The sequence below is a fragment of the Trematomus bernacchii genome, unplaced genomic scaffold (genome assembly GCF_902827165.1).
Source record: "Trematomus bernacchii unplaced genomic scaffold, fTreBer1.1, whole genome shotgun sequence".
Classification (NCBI taxonomy): domain Eukaryota; kingdom Metazoa; phylum Chordata; class Actinopteri; order Perciformes; family Nototheniidae; genus Trematomus; species Trematomus bernacchii.
The window spans coordinates 2,092,060-2,116,070 of record NW_022987513.1 but is presented as its reverse complement, the minus strand read 5'-3'; the positions used below and the strand labels follow the sequence as shown (position 1 = coordinate 2,116,070).

At 41.6% G+C, this 24,011-nt stretch overlaps 1 protein-coding gene across 3 annotated transcripts in view; it reads right to left on the bottom strand.

Annotated features, from left to right (window-relative positions):
- igsf9bb (immunoglobulin superfamily, member 9Bb) overlaps positions 1-24,011 on the bottom strand; it is a 118,285-nt gene that overhangs the window by 77,708 nt on the left and 16,566 nt on the right. For all 3 annotated transcript variants that reach the window (XM_034151659.1, XM_034151667.1, XM_034151673.1), the window contains exon 2: positions 9,920-10,111. In XM_034151659.1, the coding sequence (XP_034007550.1) occupies positions 9,920-10,111 (192 nt within the window). The remainder of the gene's footprint in view (positions 1-9,919; positions 10,112-24,011) is intronic.

Sequence of the window (24,011 nt, the reverse complement as noted above, 5' to 3'; positions counted from 1 at the left end):
TAACAGAAAGGGGGGGATTATTTCAAAAATTCAATGATCAGAGGAAAGTTAAATAGAAAAGCAGGAAAGGGCATAATCCCACTCGCGTCCCCAGCAAACATCACAAAGATAATCTGAGGGGGAAAGAGCTGCTGCCTCCAAAGGAAATGTCATCTTAATAAAGCTGTCTACAGTTAAATGCATTACAGTCTACACTGAACACCACTGATCAAACAAAGCTCTGTCAAGAATGTGGTGGTTTAATGTCTAAACTACTACATAGAGAAGGAAGAAATAGGAACTGCAAAAGTGATCCAATGTGATTCCATGAATACAGATGATTGAATATCATGTTTTAAGCATTTTCATTCGTTGCTATGGTGGCCCTGAAGGACAAATCACAACAGCATTTCAAAAAACAAGAAATTGCAGAAGAAACAAAAGCATAGGAGAAAATATACTATAATATAATATATATATTAGGGCTGTCAGTCGATTAAAATATTTAATCGCGATTAATCGCATGATTGTCCATAGTTAATCGCGATTAATCGCAAATTAATCGCACATTTTTTATCTGTTCTAAATGTTTTCAAGTTTTTAATACTCTTATCAACATATGAGTGGACAAATATGCTTTATATGTTTGTTTATTATCATTTGAACAATGACAAATATTCTCATGAATATTAAACACAACAACCTCTGAACATTACAAATATTCACCTCAATTCAACCTGGAACCTCTCTCATACAATGTGTGTGTGTGTGTGTGTGTGTGTGTGTGTGTGTGTGTGTGTGTGTGTGTGTGTGTGTGTGTGTGTGTGTGTGTGTGTGTGTGTGTGTGTGTGTGTGAATGTGGAGACACTGTGATGGATCGTTGGAGCTATGTGCAGCTCAAGGCATATATGCTCGAACGGGAGCTGCCTGGTCGCTGCAATCATGTTGCGCGCACTATCCGTGCTGAGTGTGCTGACTTTTCGTACAATGTCCCACTGTCTGGCTACCTGCATAAAGTCAAGTGCTCAGCGCAGTTGTCGGCGAAATGTAGCTCCTCTGTTTTCATTGAAACAGCTCCTTATATCCGTTAGCGCAGCTAGCTAGCACCAGATGCTAACAACAACAACAACACGTAAGGTGTGCCTCGCTCGCGCCACACATACACACACCCTCCCGGTCCTCCCGATGGCCAGTCCGGGCCTGCCGGTGAGCGTGGAAGTGTGGTCTGCCACAAGCGGGCGGCAGGAGCGGGGCTGTCAGCATCAGCTTGTAGATGGTATTTTAAACTCGATGCGCTCTGAAACGCGTTATTAACGCGTTAACTTGACAGCCCTATAATATATATATATATATATATGACATTCAAAACTTGAACGGTAGGTATTGGACATAATAAATGGTAAATTAGTCAGTGGTGTGTTAGTCAGTCCAAACAAACAGAAATGCTACTTTTGAGCACAGACCAGCCCACACTTCCATGAACAGGAACACACAAAAGAGCCCAACAGACACACTACAAAGATCAAGCAAGTGCCTAACAAATTTGGCAAAAGATGCCATGAAGTCCTAAAAAACTGAAATGACATCGCATTTTACCACTTTCGGTTCCCACGTCCAAATCAAGGTTTTTTGTACGTGTTTGTGGTAAAAAGCCTAAAATAAAGTCTGTGGTTAACACAAGCTGAAGAGATTTTCTTGTTTAGTTGGAAGACATAAAATATGTCAGTAAAAACCCCCCTCGTGAATGTCTGAAGCTTCTTTGTGTCATAACAACAGTGATGGCTAGTGTTGTAGTACTCGAGACCGGTCTTGGTGCACTTTTTAACGGTCTTGGTCTTGTCTCGGTTTCGGACCTATAGGTCTCGAGATTTTATGTCAAGACCGGTCGAGACCGTTCTTATTATACATCCATGGTCGAGACCACGGCTGTTGCTGGGGATGTGATTGGATGTAAAACGCCCTGTTTAAAAAATTCAACCAATAACGTGACTTCACATGACTCTGAGTCTTTGCCCTCATGCGCCGCAATGTTTGTAAACACGGCACTGGTCTATACCGGCTGCTGCCCCCTCATCTCTCCCCGTTCACACACACTCAAACACTCTTGCAGTGAAGATGTTGCGAAATTCATCAATCATTAAATGTGACTACACAAGCTACACAAATTGGTGTGTGTGTGTGTGTGTGTGTGTGTGTGTGTGTGTGTGTGTGTGTGTGTGTGTGTGTGTGTGTGTGTGTGTGTGTGTGTGTGTGTGTGTGTGTGTGTGTGTGTGTGTGTGTGTGTGTGTGTGTGTGTGTGTGTGTGTGTGTGTGTGTGTGTGTGTGTGTGTGTGTGTGTATGTTAATCGTGTAGTGTTGGATTCACAGTAGTCTGGTTCCGGTCTTGATTCGGTCTTGCCCTGCCTTGGTCTTGGTCTTGACTCGGTCTCGACCTCTTAAAGTCTTGGTCTTGTCTTGCTATTCTCCGGTCTCGGTAATGTCTTGGGTCTCGGATAAGGTGGTCTCGACTACAACACTAGCGATGGCTGACAAGTGTCTAAAAAAATGACTAAACGTCATCACGCCGAATGTTAGCCATTTCATCTTAGCGGTGTTGAAGTGAGGTGAAGTCATGCAACTATGATGAAGTTCCTTTATAGCCTAACATTAGCTTTTGACTTCTGGCTATTGCATTTACGCTTAAAAAAATCACAACGTTTTGATCACGTGTCAGAATAATTCTTCTGAACAAAACCGGTAAGTATCATAAACGTGTGTTTGCCACAGAGCTTATTTTCTGCAATATACCAAAATCCAATGGGGAAATCCAATAGCTTTTTGTCGAGAGAGCCCTTGATGCTATAACTGTAGTGACAACGTACTTCCAAATATGTCATCATTGCTGATTGATGATTGATGATTAATATGAAAGCAGATCTTGGTTGGAGATATCAGCTGTAGTAATGAGGGTCACTATTTCCAATGTACTGATGGTGAGGGGAGTAACGTGCTAATAGCCTAGTTCCTGAATATGATGTCACGCACTCACTGGATATCAGCCAGCCAACACAGAGGAAGACTCACAGTCCCTTTAACTCAAACCGTCTGATGCTTTGAGTACAAACTGCCAAAAAACACGGCTCTAAACTGCAGCTTGTCCTGTGGTGAATAGACTTGGCACGGTACTCTGTGTTAGGCAGTGTTTGGTTAAACACTGATTAACCTACCAGCCCACTGCCTCCACCCACATAACGCCTTCTAATTTATAAGATTTAAACCTATGACGTTAATTTCACATATCAGTGACTGCTTTCATTTAATAAGAAAACTAAAAATATATATATATATTAAAGGTGGGGTAGGTAATTTTGGAGAAACCAGCTCGAGTGCGCTAGAATTTGAAAATACACAGCCGGAAAAAATCTGCCACTTCCTCCAACACACACGAACGCGCACATGACCAATGAGGGCACGAGATAAGTTTGTGCACAGATGGAAGGCTGACAGGCAGGTAGGCCATCCAGTTATTTTAGCCGGGCCGGCTAAAATGATTTACAGTACTGCGGCTTCCACAGATGACATTTAATGGATTTTTTGTCAAAGCACTTAAGATATTCATTGCTATCGGGATGTTAAGAGCATTCCATGGAATATAACAAAAAGTGTATCTCGAGCCGGTTTCTCAAACTTACCTACCCCACCTTAAGGAACAAGCAAAACAATACTAAGACAGCGGATTCTACAATTATAAAGTTAAAAACTGTGCCGACATGGGTTGCCGTTTAAAAGCCAAATAATCAGGTCTTCTCCTCACCACTATTCCTTAAAGGTCCCATGACATGGCCATTTCTACTGATCATAATTCCATTGTTGAGGTCTACTAGAATGGATTTACATTGTTCAATTTTCCAAACTCACATTGGTTTCTCATACAACATCTCTGTATAGTATGTGTATTCACTCTCTGTCCTAAACGGCTTGTTGGAGCTCCTGCCCCCCCTCCCTCCCTGTGAGCCCACTGTGCTCCGATTGGTCAGCTCGCCCACTCTGTTCTGATGAGTCCACCACCGTTACAGCGGAACATCAGTGATTATGTGTTACAATGGCGTTTGTTAGCAACCAGAAAATGACACCAGTAATGACAAACAGATGAGAATGCTGCGTGGGGTCTGGGTGCCGTGTTGGCGGGACGTTGCGCACCCTTTGAGCGGATAGTGTGAGCTGGATTACTAGTGTCGTTTCCTGGTTGCTGCGTGGGGTCTGCGAGCACACACAGAAACTCACAGTGAGTTTGTGTGTGTGACTCAGGCTGAGTTCAGGCTGAGAAATCCGCGGAGCAGCGGCTGAGAAAAGATAAGGCTGAGTGAGTGTGTGTGTGTGTGAGGAGCTCCACGGATTGGACCTGGGTATGGTCACGTCACTATACTCAGGAAGAAAAAAATGGAAAACGAAAAATCTCCAACGAGGCGTTTTGGGGCAGCATAGACAGGTCTTTTCTGTGTCAGAGTTTTACTCGCTACAGGTTGTACTTTGAGGGTTTGTGACTCTGCAGACCGTTTACATGCAGAAAAAGCTACATAACACACAAGGGGACGGGTAATAACCGGAAAAGCATGACATGGGACCTTTAACCCGAGTTAAAAACGTTATGGGGTTGAGATGAGGTTTGTAGGAGAATTGATCAGGAATAAAGATAACAACTGTGGTGTAGTGAATCTGATTCCACTTACACTGAGCAACGTATTGAGGATGCACCAGCAGTTATTGATGGACTACTAAAAGCAATGAGTGCAATATATGGATACATCTGTTAGGCCTACACACAATGTTGAACCATCACCCAAATCTGACTTTATCAGATCTTTCTACAGTTATTAGAGTAACTTTCATAGTTTGCCTTTTAGTTTAAAGTGGACCTGTCATGCTATATTTGAATAATATAGTGTAGGACCATACCTATATAAGGCATATTTATACTTTTTTTTTTTCAAAATACCAAACAGATCATGCATTTTAGCCATGCCTCATTTCGCTCTATTTGACAATTTCTAGCTCTGTTTTTGCAAGGGCAGATTATGTGAGAACAGCACCATCTACTGGCCTGGCATATGTACTACAGCGTCTCCAGCGCTTTCGAACGGCAATGGCTGTGGCTGTCTCCTCCTGATTGGTGGAGTTGGCCCAATAGCCGTAGCGCCACTGTCCTGACGTCAGGACAGTGTTCAAATCTGGATCAGTTTTTATCAGATCCGTTGCAGCCCCTTTTTTAGAGATTTGGGTATGGAGGAAAATAGAGAGGGTTGTGTTTTCTGACACTTGGTGAGTTCCCTGGAACACCGGGGACACATATTCATGTATAAAAGACGTACAAAAGTGCATTTTGCATGATAGGTCCCCTTTAAGTTTTGAAAGTTCAAAACATATAAGCACTTTGGCAAGATATGGCACAAGATGGAAAATGCTGAATAATTGACATATCTGTATTTCTCGGTCATGATCGGTCGTTTCTGTGAACGGCCTAATGGTGTGTCACCTTAAATGTTGGGGCCGCAAGGAATTGTGGGACAGCAGTATCTCCAGTCTTTCCATGAAGGAATGTCAAATGTGAACTAAGCTAAAGGAGTTTATAAAGGAACCATTTAAGCTCCTTCCTTTCATGTAGAGAATTCAAACAGCTGTTATCATGGCTGACAATTTGAAACTTCTGGGTCACTTGACTCTGTTAGGAACCTTTTAGAGAGAAAAATATTATACAAAGACTATTCAAACGCAAACTGTTTTAAAAAACAACCCCAAAATGTGCTAGGCAGCCTAAGCTTTTGATGTTTACTAACAGAAAAAATGATTTATATAGAGCTGTACAAAGAGGCAGAGGACTGATGGATGTTTGACTTCCCTCACCCTAGAAGAGGAGGAGAAGCAGGAGAATGAGGGGGAACAATGAATTAGACATCAACCACATTCTTTGAAAACGTTAACAAAGACTTTGTTGCTCCGTCAAGTTCAAAAGCATAATAATATATGTAACCAGAACAGATCCACTATGAATTATGAACAAATATTAATGTATTACAGAAAAAAAGAGACTTGTGTTCTGTTGACACAATTAGCATTTAACAAGTAATTAATTAATAATTGCCACGAGCACACAGCGTTAATACTTTAAAAAAAATAAAGACATATTTAAAAATTCCCTCTGGGCAAAAAATATACAAATACAATGCTTTGAATATTAAGTATGTATGATAATAACTAATAAATATCATAATTATTTCTTCTAGGCATTCACACACAACCTCCCAAACACTTTGCCTTTATGCAAATCATCAGTGCCATGGTGGAAACTGTGGCCTCCATAAGAAGGGGACATGTTTGAGGACTGACCAACAAATGGCGCGTTTCCACTACAGCCCGCAGCCCGGTTTAAGAGGGCTGTGACGTCAGCAGCCCGTTTGTGGTTGCGTTTCCACTTGGCCTAGTACCGGCCGGCGGGTCCTAATTCACAGTTTTTCTGGCCTCATAAAATCGTGGGGCCAGGGCCAGAGACAACGAGGCTGAGTTTGTGACGTCAACGCTCTCGGCTGCTGATTGGTCGGAGAGAATCGTCACAATCTGCGCGCTAGATAATCCATTTTTACAAACAGCATTTTTGTTAACAGAGGAGCTACAACAATGGCAAAGAAAAGCACACCATGGTCGGTCGAGGAAGTGACGACGTCCATTATATTGCAGATGATAAGGTCCAGCGGGTGCTCGACGGGACAACTCGCAATATCAAAGTCTTTCAGGAGGTCTCTACACAGACACTGGCGTTACTGGAGTCTGCATGGTACGTTTTTGCTAACGTTCTGTTATTTGCTTGAAAGCTTTGTGTCCCTATCTGTTCTAAAGCTCACTTCTAACAAATAAGTCTATTTTATCCTTACATTTATGTTCGACAACCCATGATTTTATGGAGCCCCGAAGGCTAGCTAGGCAGATAGCATTAGCGAGAGCTATTGTTTGCTAACACCATATGTGCCATTGTTTACGTTCAGTTTGTCTTTTCTATAGTTGTTGTTGCTATTTATAGTATTGTGCTGCAGTAGTTTGTGGAATTTACAAGTCATGTTTCTGTTCTAGATGATTACATTGGGACTAGCGAGGAGGAACAGTTCCGAACAACGTCCTCTGCATCAACAGCACAAACCGAGGAGGAGAGGATCTGGCCCTGCAGGAACGGCAACTGGCCCAGCAGAATCAATGCCATGTCTTATCTTATTGCTTGTTGATAAATAATTGCACCCACCAGCGATCACACAGAAAGATGGCATCATCTAGGCGTCCCTCTGCAGTCAGAAATATCATAAACACCATCGTCCACAAAGCACTGTACAGGGGTTTATGGATTTAAGAGAATATTTATCACAGTGAAACCTTTATCATCTGTTGCAATTAAAGCAAATAAGAGAATAAATACTTGGTTAAATAATACATTTTAACTCTTTAGCAGGACAACTCTGCATACTGTTTGAAATTGAGTTTGCTAGCTTGAGGTCCTCCTCTAAAACATAACATTACATAATGGTATTAAGAATACATGATAAATACATGTAGTAAAAATTACTCAATTGTAATACCCTCGTTGTGCTAGACTCAAACACATTGCTTATATATTTCAAAGAGAAGAGAACAAAATAAAACACCTATACAAAGAGAGCGGTGCACAGCGCTTAATATTTACTTGCACTATATTTCTGTTGATCTGGGTTATTGTGTTGCACTGTTGGAGGAGCCTGTGACCTAAGATGTTCATTGTCATAACTACACTAGCTATGTTCGTATGACAAAATAAAAAACCTTGAACCTTGAGGCTGTGTCTTTCAGACAAACCATCATAATCATATTATTTTATGCTGTGGATACTTTAGCCTCCATCCATGTTAACAATTTTTTACACTTGCATTTATGAATATAGTTCTGTTGTGTTTTACACTTTTGTATTTATGTTTATAGTTTGCTTTGATATTTGCTTCATTTATTAGATTATTATTATTATGGGGGCAGTACTGGTGCTTGAAATTCAAATATTTACTAAATAGTCAATTCTGATAACATTTTTTTGGTTTAAATAATTTGACAAACACATGTATGTGAAAAAGAAAAGATGTATTTATGTTCAATACAATGAATATTTAGGTATTACATTATACATTCTAGGTATTCAGGTGCGCATCAGACCCAAGTAACATGTAATGTAATGTTGACTAACTTATAACGAGCAAAACATTCCGGTTTTTTAACATATATTATACAATAATGTCGCTTTCTCACAATGTCCTCAGTATTTATTGCTTTTATCACTGAATAAACATGTATTACATTTTGCAAACATGAAAAAACACATCAGTTTTACACATTTTTAAACACCTTAATTCCTGAATGACAACTTCGCTGTTTTCTGTTCATAATGCCCTCTTTTGAATTCATGTAATGAACGTAGGTTTTCCTCAGGCATCCTGAAGTTCTCCACCCACTTTGTGTGTGAAAGATGGAACAATCACATTCCACCACTCGGTAGCTCGGTCGGTAACTTCTGAAATACACAAACAAAAGCATACATATTTTAATACGTAAAAGTGGTAGCTACAATTAATTAAATACTTGAAATACTTTGGTCGTATAGGGAGCGTGAGCCTAAACACATTGCTAGTTAGCGAACGTTAGCTTACCAAGTAGCATCGTAGTTAGTAGTGATTCGAGTCGTCCTGTAGTCTCTGCGGCGTAGGAGGACTGCCCGAACTCTCGCGTCAGCTTCTTCTATACGTCGCCTCTTTCGAAACAACTCTTGTCTATTTCTTGTGATAATAAACCACACAGCAAAAAACAAGCAAACGATCGCTTTCACATCTTCACATCCTCCATTGTTGTGTCGCATTGAAGATGACGTCACGGCAGTTTTAAGCAGCGTCGCTCCGCCTATACTGCGTTACTATAGATACTACCCCAGTTCCTAAACTGTAATGGAAACGCGCCATAAAGTGAGCTGGTCCTAACGAGGCCAATCGCGGCCCAGCCATACCGAGCGGGGCCGAGCGAGGCCGTATAGTGGAAACGCGGCAAAAGAGAGCTATATAGCTGCTAGTCCCAGCTAAAAACAGAAGCTATGAATATGCTAATAAGTTCCTGTCTCCATTTCACAGAAAAGGCCTTCATGTGCACTGTTACCCAGTGGTGTAAAGTAACTAAGTAATCATTTGGAGGTATTTTGAGTATTTCCATTTTTGGTTACTTTGTACTTCACTACATTTATTTAGTACCTTTAGTTACTTGATGTGAAATATAATCAAGTCTTAAATCAGACTTTAGTTCCACCTGGAGTAAATTCACAAGCTGCCCTGCAGTATACAAAGTCATTCAAACTAGCTGCACCTTTACCAGCTTTGATCACACTTTAATGATCAATCATTATAAAACATATCATATATATTATTCTGAAATGAACCAATCTGCACAACGACTACTTTTACTTTTGGTACTTAAGTATATTTCGATGCTAATACTTTTCTACTTTTACTTGAGTAACATTTTAAATTCAGGACTTTTACTGTAACAGAGTATTCCTACAGTCTGGTACTTCTACTTTTACTTAAGAACAAGATCTGATTACTTTTCCCACTGCTGCAGTTACCACATCACACACTTGTAAATTGAATGCTGGACTACAATTAGATTCAAACATCCCTAAATCCTGCCATTTGGTCAAGGAGATACAACTGAGTTTTAAGTTGAGCAAATCAATGTAAATAGAAACCTCTGCACATCCATCATTCAGCATAAACACCTCAGTGAAGTACCAACAAGCAAAACACATTATTATCTGGCGGGGCAGATTCAATAAATCACTGTCAAATAAGTGGCAGTGTTTTTTCATATCAAGCCACCGATTGCAGTTTTGATGCAACTGCCTTCACCATCTTACCGGCGTATTCCGGGTCCACATGAGGAGGGTAGAAGCGAAAGTTGATGAAGAAGGGGATGGGCATTCCATACTTGAACCATTCCACCACGTAGGGCTGGCCGTTCAGGGGGTGGGACACGTCGCATCCCAGGATGACGTTCTCTCCTGCACGTGACGTCACAAACTGGGGCTCCTCTCGCACTCCTTGGGCACCTGGGGGGGGGAACAGCCACAGGTTAGCGTGGTCAACAAAGGGAAATCAAACCATATTAAAATGACAAACGACCAATACTTTTAAGTCTTTGATTAATGTATCATATTTTTACTACGGCCTGTAAACGCTAACGCGTTATCTCAAACTATTCACCTGGAAGGGTTATCGCAAATTAATCACATTACCAAGTGTGAACTCAACTTCCTCCGATAATTCCAGCGTGGATGTTTGTCATGAATTGCATGGCAGTGAAAAGACAAAGAAAGCGTACAACCTGGTACAAGTGTAACGGCACACCTGATCCTTAACAAATGTTCTGCTCTCGTTCTTTAAGCGTAATGGAAACAGAGGAAAGGCATTTTGTTGAACCATGATCCAGTTTCTAGAAGTTTTCAGGAGTGTGAGATAGCAGACAGGGACACCACTGTAGGAACAGAGGATGCTCGCAGTATGATAGCGGCAGAGATAATACTATATGTCCTGTGTAGCACACATCACACAGAAGGTGATCACTGCTCGGGTTTGTCGATGATTTAGCTACACTTGGGAAAATTGGCAGATTTCATGTAAATAATCCAGAAATTGTCGAAATGTATGATAGATGAAAATATAAAGTAGAAAAACCCTCTGATTCCTCGGACCAGTTTCGGATGCATTTCTATGTTAATAATAGTATTTTAAACTTGTTAAATCATGATTAATCTCAGGTCATTATTGTGATTAACACCACCATTTTTTTGTTGATAAGCACGCATTGTCCAAAAACAACACACACAGTAACAAATGCATGCTTTGTTTAAGTAAATACTTTGACACTACAGTATAAGACAATATGTTTATTCACTTTTAAGTATGATAACTTCTCATCTAACTCTCTTCCATTGGAGTGTTTAAAAAAAATCATCAGGTGCACTTGCCAGAATTCTAGCATTTCAGGCAGGGGGGTGTAAGCACATGTTCCCCTCAAGCTTCATTCTTGTTTGAGCCAGTGTTGACAGTCTATTTCTCACTTCCTCAGGCTATCAAGACATCAGTCGATTGAAGGTAAACAAGGTAGGAGTGGTTAACAGATTCCATTAGTTTCAAGAGAAATGCCACCGTGCACACTAGATGGCTAAGATTACAAGGAAAAATAGCATGAGGGTGTTTGTAAAAGCATGAGATTAACGCAGGATGAGAGCGATAACACAAACATGTGCTCAGATACGTGTTCCATCACTCAGGACCAGTGACAGGTCCAATACAGAGCCAAGGACAAGGGGCTGGGGAGAGAAAGATTAACGGCACCTGCAGACACATGAATGGATTTATCTCCACATAGTCATCTAATTCGTTTGACAGAATGTGGGCTGACAAAAACATAAAATAGGAATGTGACAGTAATGATGACCTGATGTCCAATAATAGTTGGACCTTTAACTTTTTTACAAAAAGGATTCACTCTGTTAGCTCAGTAGTGTGTCTGTGAAGCCACAGGCTAATTACAATGTAGCCTGGCTTTATAAGTGGAAACCCGGCATGGTAGCATTTTCGCGATTGAGCTAATCACATGTACTCAATGCACGTCCCTCTGTGGCTGTAAGGAAGACAGGCAGCTAATTACTCCTGCACACAGATGATGGCCAGCATTTCCTCTAATTACTAGTAAACAGTGTAAGGCATTGTGCACAAGAACCCAACAGGACTGTCTCTGTAACATCTGCAAATGACTTAGACATGGGCGTATTATTCGTAGTGTGGTATATTCTGTAGCAAAGTATAGCATGAGTATGAGTGGGTAAAAAAAAAATCTTAGACTGACCAAAATAACTATAGCTAGAGGTGGGTAGAGAAGACTAAGGCTTCTCTAAATTATTGGTTCCTGGTTCATTGCACTTATGCCCCTTTCACACCAAGGCTTTTCCCGTTCTAGCTCCGTGCTAGAGCTTTTCTGGTTCGGAACCGGTTCTTCGGTTCAGCTCCCGCTCTGTTCACACTGCTCAGAGCCCGACTGGTGCTGCGTCATTGCGTCATCGTTTGCGTCATGACGTAACCGTTTGCGTGCCTGCTTCATAAAGCCAAACCGCGCGGAAACCCCTCACATCGACAACAACAACAATGGCCGATTATATTGAAGCGCTACTCGTTTTGGTTTTGCTCTGTCGAAACGAAATGGAAGAAATGGGACGACTTTACTACCAACTTTACAGTCGTTACATGCTACATTCAAAAGTTCTTACACAGTTACACAGTGGGCCAAAACAAAAAAATCGGTACTAGTCGAGGGCCGGACTGGTTCAATGTTTATTGCAAAACGTATTGAAATGAACTTATTGCACATATTAAACCTGGAACTAACAAAGCTTAAATGATTGCCTATAAAAACAACATTACACAGGGTTAGGCTTTTTGTTGTTGTTAGAGGTTGATCCCGCCCCTGCCCCTGCCCCCGCCTCCGACGTAAGCGTGACGTATGCGGTGCTTGCTTTCTAGACCGACAACTTTTTGGTGCTTGAAACTAACCGGATTCCGGAGCTTAGAGGCGGCTCCGCTGCGGTGTGAACAGGAAAAACCGGTGCTTTTCAAGCTCCAGCTCCGAACCGGCCCTGGAACCGCGTTGGTGTGAAAGGGACATTACATATGTATATGTATTGTAAGTCGCTTAGGTTAAAAGCATCAGTAATGTAATGACCCTATTACCCTACTAGGCTGTTTCACGAGCAGAGGAAATACAATGCACAAGATAGAATATGTGTGAAATGTGAATACACCTTATCCACCATATGCTGGTTACTAGCACTCTAATGTAACAGGTATGGAGTATATTACATCATTGAGAGGCTGTGTATCAGAGGAAGCCTGTGGATTCGTGATCTGATGTTCATACTTGCTCTCATGCTTGACGACAGAACCAGATAATAACTGTGCTTTTCCCAGTGGTGAGCCCCCCCTCACTCCCCCACCTCCTCACACACACACACTAGCTCAAGCCACACTACGTGTTGATTGGCTGATGGTGACATCATGGCAGAAAAACAGGCCCCTAGGAAGGTATGACTTCACTGTTTATAACCGAGAGGGAGCTAGAGAGGAGAGGAGAGAAGAGGAGAGCAGCTGATGGGCTCACCACCCCCCCATCAGGGTTCAGCTCATTTACAATCAAAGACCCAGGGGAGCGCACCATCACAAGGTGTAACCACTGAGGTGCACTCACACACACACACTCATACACATGCTAAGTACCAAGAGTGTAAGCAAGGTGGAAGAAGGAAGGGGAGGGTGTGTTTGCTGAGTATTTGTGATTGTTACCAGGAGGACTGCAACACTTGGGTAATCATGCTTTGAAGCTGCCATCAGACTACAAATGATTTTGTGTTGCAATATTAGTTAAATCTGTGGGGACTCCACAAGAGAGCAACATGTGCAAAGTTACATTTGTTTTTTTTAAGGGCTGGCATTGAGGACAATGTATAGGAAGATTTGTAGCCAATTTACAGATCCCCAGAGCTAGATTTCCATCCAAATGTAGTGCATATTTAACAGAATCACCAGAAAATGTGAATTTTCTTTTGATGATTTATTCCAAAATTGCAAGTCAAACCTCGAACAAACAAAAAACATGTAGAAAATATTTAGAAAAATGTGTATTTATGATGGATTCATGCATTTGAATGAAGCTACATTTCCTATCAGCCCACTTTTTTCATGCACTCTGCTGCTGATAGGGAATTATTCATATGACCCTTAGTTTGACTTTTAAGCATCTTAGCTTTCACCTCTCCTCTCACTCTCTCTTTGGCAGGCAAAGGGCCTGGAGAGAGTTGTTACTACCAGTATGATAAGGCAGGCTTGGGCTTCAACAGCTGTGTCTTCGACATGACCATAAAACAACCTCTTCTTCAGACAATAAAAGGACAAGTTGAGCTTGCCAGGTACAGGACTTACAGCATCTTAGCATAATGTTGATTTTTCTAATGTTGCTATTAGGAGTGGCAGGGACAGGTTTGGTTAGATGCTGTATCTACTGGGTCCCAGCTATTTAGTTTGTCAATTCTCCGGCCGATAATTCCAATAAAACTTCAGTGTATGATATTCAAACGAAGCTCTCTGTTGTGTCCCGTCAAAAGTGTTGAGTTCAGTCATGTTTCATGTTTTTTTTTGTCATGTTTTGTCTGGTCTCCCACTTCCTGTTTTATTTTGGTACTCACCTTTTGTGTTTCATTCCAGGGCTGAAGTCGAATAGTCCATTTAGCTTAGGAACCTTCCTAACGGAGTGAAATGACCCGGAAGTCCCTCAGTGGCAGCCATGATAAGTGCCGTTCGAATTCTCTAGATGATAGGAAAGGAGGTTTCAAACTTCCTTTATAACCTCCTTTAGCTTAGGAACCACTGGACCTCCCTTTACGAAAGGAGAGGAGAAAATGCTGCCCCACAATGCCTTGCAGCCGCAGCATTTGCCGTCACACAACAGTCGGCCGTTCACGGAAACAACCGATTATGACCGAGAAATTATATCATGAAAGTTAGGGTGCTTATTAAAGGGGACCTATCATGCAAAATGCACTTTTGTACGTCTTTTATACATGAATATGTGTCCCCGGTGTTCCAGGGAACTCACCAAGTGTCAGAAAACACAACCCTCTCTATTTTCCTCCATACCCAAATCTCTAAAAACGGGGCTGCAACGGATCTGATAAAAACTGATCCAGATTTGAACACGTTACTGACGTCAGGACGGTGGCGCTACGGCTATTGGGCCAACTCTCCACCTATCAGGGGAATGTGGGGTTGGGCCACGGCCGGCCATTGCCGCTCGAAAGCGCTGGAGACGCTGTAGTACATATGCCAGGCCTGTAAGTGGCGCTGTAGTCTGCCACAAAAGCAGCGAAGAAGACTTCCCGCGCATGGTTGCCATGGTTACCCTTCTGTTTATTCTCCTCTGTGGCTCTTTTTCTCCCTCCCCGAGGCAAGCGTTTGCTCCCGCTGCTTTAATTCAATGCAATCCCTCCCCATCGAGGCAAGCACTGTAATTCTCTCCGGTTAGTCCACCAGCAGATGACAAACACCCACCTCTCCGCCTCTTCCAAGGAACGAGGGGACCGTGCGGCAGAGTTTCAGTTAGGTTTTTTTTCGCCGGTCAAGATGTCCGTTAAAGTTTAAATCTTCCGGACAAAATTTGAAAAGTGCCGGTCAAAGGTCTTCTTTGTTATTTATTGAGCTTTAAAACAAATTAATAACGACTCTATATAATAATATAATAAAACACGGAGGACGGAGATCTCTTTTTCTCCCCCTCTTCTGACAGCCCAGCAGCTGATCAGAGCACGCTCCCCTCTCCTGCAGGGGGGCGTGGTCAGCTGCAGCTCACAGAATCAGCCCCCTGCAAAAACAGTGCTGGAAAGAGCAAATGGAGCGAAATGAGGCATGGCTAAAATGCAGGATCTGTTTGGTATTTTGAAAAAAAAACTATATTTATATACTTTATATATGGCCCTACAATATATTGTTCAAATATAGCATGATAGGTGTCCTTTAAGCATTTTAAAATGTATGTGGTAAGTTGCCAAAGTGCTTTGTTTTGAACGTTCAGCAGTATTATAATCAAAAAGAGAAATATGAACGTTAGTTTTTACTGAAATGATCAAATAAAGTCAACATTTCAGTGTTTACTGAGCTGTGTGGGGTTTGTTCAACTTTTAAAAGATGTTTGAATGGTGATATACAGAGTGATAGATGTTAAGGACGACTAACGTTTATAATAAATACATTTGTATTGATTTTAAGATATTTTCATAGTTCATACAATCATACGTATTGGGATCATTTGTATTAATGTGGACCGGAGGGACAGGGTGACGAGCATAAGTTTCACTTTCCTTTTTTATTTCAATTCCAACTTTGGTCATGAAGAATATGTTTCTCTGTTGTCCCCGTTCATAAAGCATAAAACAACAGCATCAGAGCACGGTGCAGAGTCTCTAGATGAGTTTACAGTAGTCCCTCGTTCTTATTATACATCCATGTTGTAGTCCGCTGTATAGAAAACTGTAGTTTCCATAGTTTCCCCAAAGCAGCAGACGCACATTTATGACGTCCGCTGGCACATCATAAACACGTCTGATAGTGAAAGTGCAGTCGGATTCTCTAAAGTACCGCATTCTCCTTTTGAATTCTCCTATCCACTATCCCTTAACCCCATGACGTTTCACTCAGAGGTCAAGGAATAGACGATAGGGTTAGACGTTAGGAGCTGATTTTTGGATTATCCAACCGCAACCCGTGTCCCTTAACTCCCTATCCTTGTGTGTGTCTCCCGCTCTCATCAGCGTCAGCCCCGTCCCTGATTGTTTCCACCTGTGCCCAGTTACCTTTTGTTTAAATTCCCCAGCCTCCCCTTGTCTTGTGTCAGTTCGACTCGTCCTGTCTCCATGCCTGTAGTCAGCGTACCAGCGATTACTATTTCATGTCTCAAGCCTGATTCATGCTCCCGAGTGTCGATCATTTTTTGTAATCCTATTTTAGAAATAAAGTATTTTACTCACACTTTACCTCTGTCTCCCGGGTCGTGCATTTGAGTCCTTTACCTTGTGTTTCCAAGTTCGTGACACTCTCCAGTGAACTCCTTGTGTTTTCGTTCTTTGCACCAAGAATTTCATCACAGCTGCTTCCAGTTTTTATCGATCACACCAAGCATAGACACATATTTGCGATATTTCAGCAAACGTGAGCCAATGTGTTTTTTTTTGTTTTGTTTTTTGTAATAATTGTTGGGCCACCAGGGCGTTTATTGTGGTGACAATGTTGAAAGGGCATGACATGCGACAAATGGTCCCATGCCCCAGTATATGGGCCGCCAGCTCTACCAAGCAAGCTATATGGAAGCCCGCGATAATATGTCTACGATTTGACTATATGGTTATTAATCATACTAACTGTTAATTGATGTCATTATGTATACACAAAAGCTGTTCATGGTTTGCAAAAAGCTATTTTTCCTATTTTCACAAATATTCTTTTCACAAATGTTGGCTAGCATTGTACAAAGGATTGAAGCACAACTAGTTTGTGGGGTTGAGTTTTGTAGGTAAGATACAGAGAGCAAAGAAGAACTGTCTGCTTAAGGCTTGCATTCATTAAGTTCTTCCTCTCTGAAAGTAGCAAAAGTTTTATTTCATCCCTGCTCACAACACCCACACATTAGTGTAATGTGGAGCTGGTGTACGAGGACACGGCGGTGCTAGTGAGTCTGTCTCTCTCTTCTGGGGGTGACGGCACGTTGTGTCACATGACTTGAATTGAGCCGTCCCTTATAGATAATATCTCTTTACGTTAGTGATGGGAATTACGGCTCTTTTTAGTGTGCCGGATCATTTGGCTCGGCTCACTAAGATGAAGAGCCGGCTCATTTTACCACAGTTTACCACGGAGCCTCAGTTTCGTCGCTGCGAGGCTCCGGCGCTCGCAGTTCACGCGCGTGCTCCACCGCTCATCGCGTCCAAATCGCGCACGTTGTTGTCCTGTGGCAGGCACCGTGGGTCCAAGATACAAAAAGCTGAAAAGAGGCCGATGTCGGGGAAACGATCTTCAATACTCCGAAAATAATCCCACCAGGCTCCTTTGCCCCTCCAACAGAGGGATGACCTTGTCCTTTTTCCTTTTCGTCATTTCAACCGATAAAAACAATTTTTTTGCTGAATAAGGCCGTCAAATGACGGCAAGACGCCCCCCTGGTGGAAACACTGTGCCACACTACACTGCACTTCTAAAGTCCTGTGTGATTTACGACTTATATTTGACTCCAGGTCCTTGGGTTTCGAAGATAAACTGTTACTGACAGTATAACTGCGGATATACGACGGGATGATTCTATGTGACAGAACAAACCTTACAGAAAACTGCACTTCTATAATTATTAAAGCTGACAAACGATCCATGCTTGAAAACTCAGAGAGATGCAATGAATAAACAAAACAAGTATGAAACATTACCACGAATAAAACACACTCTAGTACTGTTTCAGCTGAGACTGTGTGTTGGCACTTAAAACGCTGAATATACTGTCTCAGCTGGTCCCCTGGCTCAGTCATGACGCTGTCTACAGACAACTAGCCGCTCTGCTAAGTGCCAACAAAAATGAAAAATAAATGAGATTTTTACACAATACAACATGAATAATTGATCACTGTAGCAAGGTCACTACATTATCATACAGCCAATTATTCTTGTACATGCCCTTTTAAAATTCCTCTGTCTTATTCCAAAGTTGAACTCGGAGGAGGAGAAAATAAAACGGCAGCCTATTGCAATTAGACATAAATAAATATGCTAGCCACCCAGTGAGCTAAAAGTATGTAAGATGAATTGGGCACAAATAATGAAACATTTTCTTAAGGCTACATTCTCACTTCACATGTGCTTTATATGTCAGTGCTCAACATGAGACAGAAGAGGTCCGGCTGTTTGCAGCAGGATCTCCTTGATAAGATTTCTGTTTAGTAGTTCACAGAGAATGTGTACTCTTTCTTACAAGAGTTGTGTCTAAATGTGCGTACTTCTGTACATAGATCTCCTGTTCTAGTTTATAAGTGGATGCAAAAAAGTATGGCAAAATGCACCCTGATGGTGAACTTTAATGGTCATGAAGTGCGGAATGCTGGACACTTCTCCAACTCAACTATTGCTATTTTGGCAGCAGAAGTGGCGCAACCAGCAGCAATTGCAGTTACGGGCCGTCTCCACGGCAGCGTTAAAAAATCTTGAAACGCTTCTGCCCATTCACTTTGAATGGGGTGACGTCACTTTTTTTCGCTTTCGCCGAAATGCATTGTGGGCAGGCAAGCGGAGATTCTCAGGATTTTCAAGATCCAAAGTTGAACAATGTTCAACTTTTGAGGCTGAGGTGGAAGCGTCAGCCAATTAAATCCCGTGTACGCAAATCTGACAGTTCAAGCTCTAGCCAATCAAACGGCGTGTATGCTGGGAGAGAAATACCGCAGGTCATTTCCTCATATTCCAAAAAATGGAGGAGAAATTAGCGGTAGCGAATCAATCACCCGGTGCTTTATGACCAGACCTACCGGGATATAAACCGGAGGAGCCAGGCATGGAGGGAGGTGGCAGAGACAGTGGTAGGTTTTCGCCTGTTTTGGGGAGTTTATATCCAGTTTACTTCGGGCTTTTTTGCTTCGTATGTCGCGGGCGGGAGATTCATGTGATTGGTTGCTCGCAAAAAATCCTCAAGCTTCAGATACGCCCACCTCCAAGATTTTTTTAACGCTGCCGTGGAGACGGCCCGTTAGACCAGTGAGCACAGTGCTATTCAAAGAATATTTACTAAAATTAATATATGTGGGATTAACTGTTTAATAAATGTACCACAAAACTGGTGTTGAGAAGAAGCCACCATTCATTGTATAGGAATTGAGCAGTCTGTAATGATTTTGTGAACGATTGTTGCTCGTTAGCTAGTTACCAGCGACGTTCGTGACTTCTCTCCCACACCCCCCCCCCTGCCTGAAACACCTCCACAGGACAACTGTGTTTAATTCCATAAGTTAATGATATCACTATGTAAGACTCACGCTTGGATTGGTTAGCGTTCCAACACATTGTACGTGATACAGGGGGGGGGGACATCTCTAAGCGGTCGACCAATCACAACAGAGCCGGCCAGCTAACCAATCAGAGCAGACTGGGCTCTGGTTTCAGACCGAGGGTGAAAAGAGGTGCTGCAGCACAGGCAGTATGAGAAAAATAGAGAGCTTTTTGAACATTAAAGCATGGAGACATGTCCCAGTAGAGGCACAGAATACTAATATGAATGAGCAATATATGTCCTTGTAACAAAACAAACAATGGCGGTGGTAAAGCTAAACTAAGATGTATTTCAATTGTTTAAACATCACCAAGCCATCCACTTATTCTTGTTTCACCAGATTCTAATCTCCTTACACTACAAACGGAGGCAATTACAAATGAATGTGCAGCAGCACAGAGTGTTACCAGACTAATAAGATAACCAAAGTGTAACAAAACAAAAATCCAATGCAAAATTAAAAAAACGTAACAAATTTCCATTTAGAGCTATACCAGTATTGCTTAGTTGTGTTTGTCAGCATGTGCTACAACCCCTTGGATATATCACGGGGCTTTAAACACTAATGCAGCACCAAAGTGTGGAGACTTGACCTAATTCTGATCCCCTACTCCTACTTGGAATTCACAGGAGAACTTTCCAGGGTGCATCTGATCCGTACTGCATCACACAGCCTTGATGTTACAACACTGCAAACATTGTGAATGGTCTGGATAACATTGTTGACTTTCATAGACATTTATCTGTATTGTATGTCTAAGCAAACAGCTGAAGCCATCTGTCAAGGTGACCCTTTGCTTAAACCAGACAGACTTCAGGTCAGCCAGTTCTATCACGGTGTTGCTGTCAGCAGAATGTCCACTACGGATTTCCTCCATTAATCCTGTCCTTCTCCATGACCCATTTCCCCTGGTGCTGATGCTTATTGTCTGTGTCCATACTAGATCCTGCATGAAAGTCAGAGTTCAGTGTTCTCTGCCACAGAGCTAAAAGTGTCAAAGATTCTGTTAGCAACCAAATAAATAACTTGAGATATTATAGTCCATCCCTTGATGCAATGCCACAAATTCCACCAGTTAGCTGCTGCTTCACTAGCTGCACTGATGATTCAGCCTTGGTACTGTTCACCCTAACGGTACCCGTCCAGGCAAAGCAGTCTGTGTTACGGACTGGAACACTACGACACACTGAGTTTTCACACATGCAACTTTGTTAAAATAAAAACCCTATATGATCACTTTAAGACTTAATATGGGTTTATTTATCATCAAAAAGGTAACCATCTATTCCTAGAATCGCCATGGGGTCGTTTTAACCAATCATAGAACAGCTGTATAATGCAGCGTTGAAAATTCTCGCCACACAAGTCCCAAAGAAATTAGTTGGCCATTAAAGGACATTTTCGTAGTGGCCAAACGATGGGATAGTCCATGACGCCATCGGCCCCAAAAAGACATTTTCCAATTGACCTCCAATGATAAAGAGATATCTGTTAATCGTGCAGCGTATATTTTTTTCTGAGGTAAATCAAATTCTGAACACTTTAATATCCCTGAAATCATTAAGTCAATAATGTTGTAAAATGTGCTATCCAGAGTTATTTCCCTCTCCATTTAAGGTATTTCACTAAGCAAAGACCAGCCGTGACGGAGTGGTTGGGTTTTCAAATAGCTATAAATAGTAGTTTTAATTTTCCAGCACATGAAAACTCTTCAATACTGACAGTAGTAACAAGAGAGCTAAAAATGTGTTATAAATTATCTCTATTTTAGAAACACATACCCTAAGTATCACTCTTGCAAACATTGTCCGAAGAACATGTTTTTAAATGTACTGCAAGTTACTTCTAAAGCTGCTGCAGGCTTCTACCTACAGTAGAGGACAGATAAGTGTTTTTGAGCCTCTTAACTATGTTTGACTGGCTGGAATTAAGGGCAGATGGCTGAGGGAGGATCAGCGGACCCTCAAGTTCAGGAATTCTCCCAAATAAGTGGGGGCAACCCAATGCATGACTCAGTTCAGTACAAGCCCTTATTTCATCTTAATGACAGCAACTACAAATCAGTTACCATGCTGCATCTGCAGATGATTTTGAAAACAAGAAATTATTTAGTTGGAAAAATAATGGTGCCTATTATGGACTGGCCTTGTAGAGATGCATTCTGCTCAGAAATGGACATGTGTTGTCTGTTTAGCTGTCAGAATGCATTAGGAGCTCCAGGGCCTGTGTCCACATAGTGCCTTATTCTGAGCACCAGCATATTTTTTCAATTGTTTATAAAGAGGAGATGTAGAGTGCGTCCGCCTGGAGATAAAGCGCTGCACCCGGCGTATTTTTTCTCAGCGCTCTGCTGTTTCTCTGAATTCGCTCCGAGCTCTCCGAGGTTGAACATATTTGAACTTTTCAGAAAAGCGCTGATGACGTCCATGAAGGAATTTAAGAAAAATCTTGTTTTTGGCCATGTCTTTCAGACGGAAACTATCATAACAAAGACTGAAAGCTCATTTGTTTGAGCAGATCAGCCAGCAGACATTGCTGTTTTCTGGGAGTGTGAGACTTTTATCTCCGTACACCCATCGTCCTCCTCTCTCTACGGCTGTCAGACTTAGCGGTGAAGCTCATTCAGACAAAGTGGGAGGGCAAGTATCTTCTGGTTGGTTGTAATGGTGAAAAAACACTGTCAAATTAATATGAAGTAGCTCAGGTAGATAAATAAAATGCAAATGCTAGTCTGTCTTATAAAATATGGGATACGTTGTATTTTTAAATTTTTTATTTAACCTTTATTTAACCAGATAAAAACATTGAGATAAAATCTCATTTTCAATGCTGACCTGGCCAAGAAGCCAGCAACGTTACACATAACACATAACACAAACATATAAAATACAGAGAACATAACTAAGAAAACAAAAGACGAAAAAGCAGTCACTACATTGTGCACATTAGGACAGTAAGAAAGGTACACTACTTGTTACTGCAAGAGCAGCTGGTGGTGAGGACTTCAGACAACTTCAATTTAAAACATGCTATAGAGACAAGTGCCATCAGTTTTAGGCTTGATTGAAGGTCATTCCAAGACCAAGGACCATAATAAGAAAGACTCCTTTTTCCAGCCTCAGTCCGCACAGCAGGAACCTGGAACCGTATCCAGGCACTGGATCTGAGGTTGTAAGAGTCGCAAACTGGGGCAAATCTGGCACATATGTACAGTGGAAGCTTACCTAAAATGGCTTTATACATGAATAAAAACCAGTGCTGCATCCTACGCATAGTAAGTGAGGACCATCCAGTTAGGCTATACAGTGTGCAATGATTTGTAAAGAAATCGATGTCACAGAAACATTTAATAAAGCTCTAGGAGTTTTTTTTTATCAATAGCCTGAGGGAGACTCTGCCCATCACCCTGCCAGGGCCTTTCTGCCAGAAAAGGATGCTACAGTATGTAGACCGAGGGGCTCAGTCTGCCCCACATGTTTCTCTGTAAAGTCACTGGGAACAGGTCACCATAACATCCCATTCATTTAAGTATTGAAGATGTTCTTAGCATGATAGAGGGAACATAGTCATCAAATGAAGGAGTGACCACAGTGATTGGTTCTCCTAACTGCAGCAGATGCTACAAGTAGCACACAGGACAAGGAGTGTCGATGTAAGTCTCAAACATAGATGTTAAAAGTCATTCCTTAGTTCCTTAGTAGAAAAGAAAAAGGTTACTATGAGTTACAGCAGCATCATTTAGCACTGATCACTGCCATTAATGCCCAAATATCAGAAATCAAGACTCAAAACCAAAATCAGACTAAAAACCGTTTGAAGGGTCTTGAGTTCTACCATGACCTCAGGAACACATTCCTTGTTTCCCCAGCAACACATCAGCAATACTGTAGCCTATAGCATAACTTCCCACCAAGGCGAAGCCACTTAACGCAACATTTTAATTACACAGTACTAATGTGCAAGTTGACTGATGGATGTCAACACATATCTTGAATAAAAATCCACAAAAATGATTTTCTTTGGTTGCTAACCATAAATACAATGCAATGTCAATATTTGTATGCAATTTAAAGAATCAATACTAATGAGCAGTCATTTTTTTAAAACCTGGACACAACTTGTGTCACTAAAATGCACCTTAGCTTACTTCATGATTAAACTAGAGGTGTTGTCTTGACAAGCCACATGGCGCAAAAAGTTGTAAATAAACACTTAAAACAATGGAAACTACTAATAACATACATGTTTACACAACAAATGATATCACCTGTTTTTACTTCACATGTTCACCATTGCTAGTGGTACAGGTTGTCTTTAGTGTTTG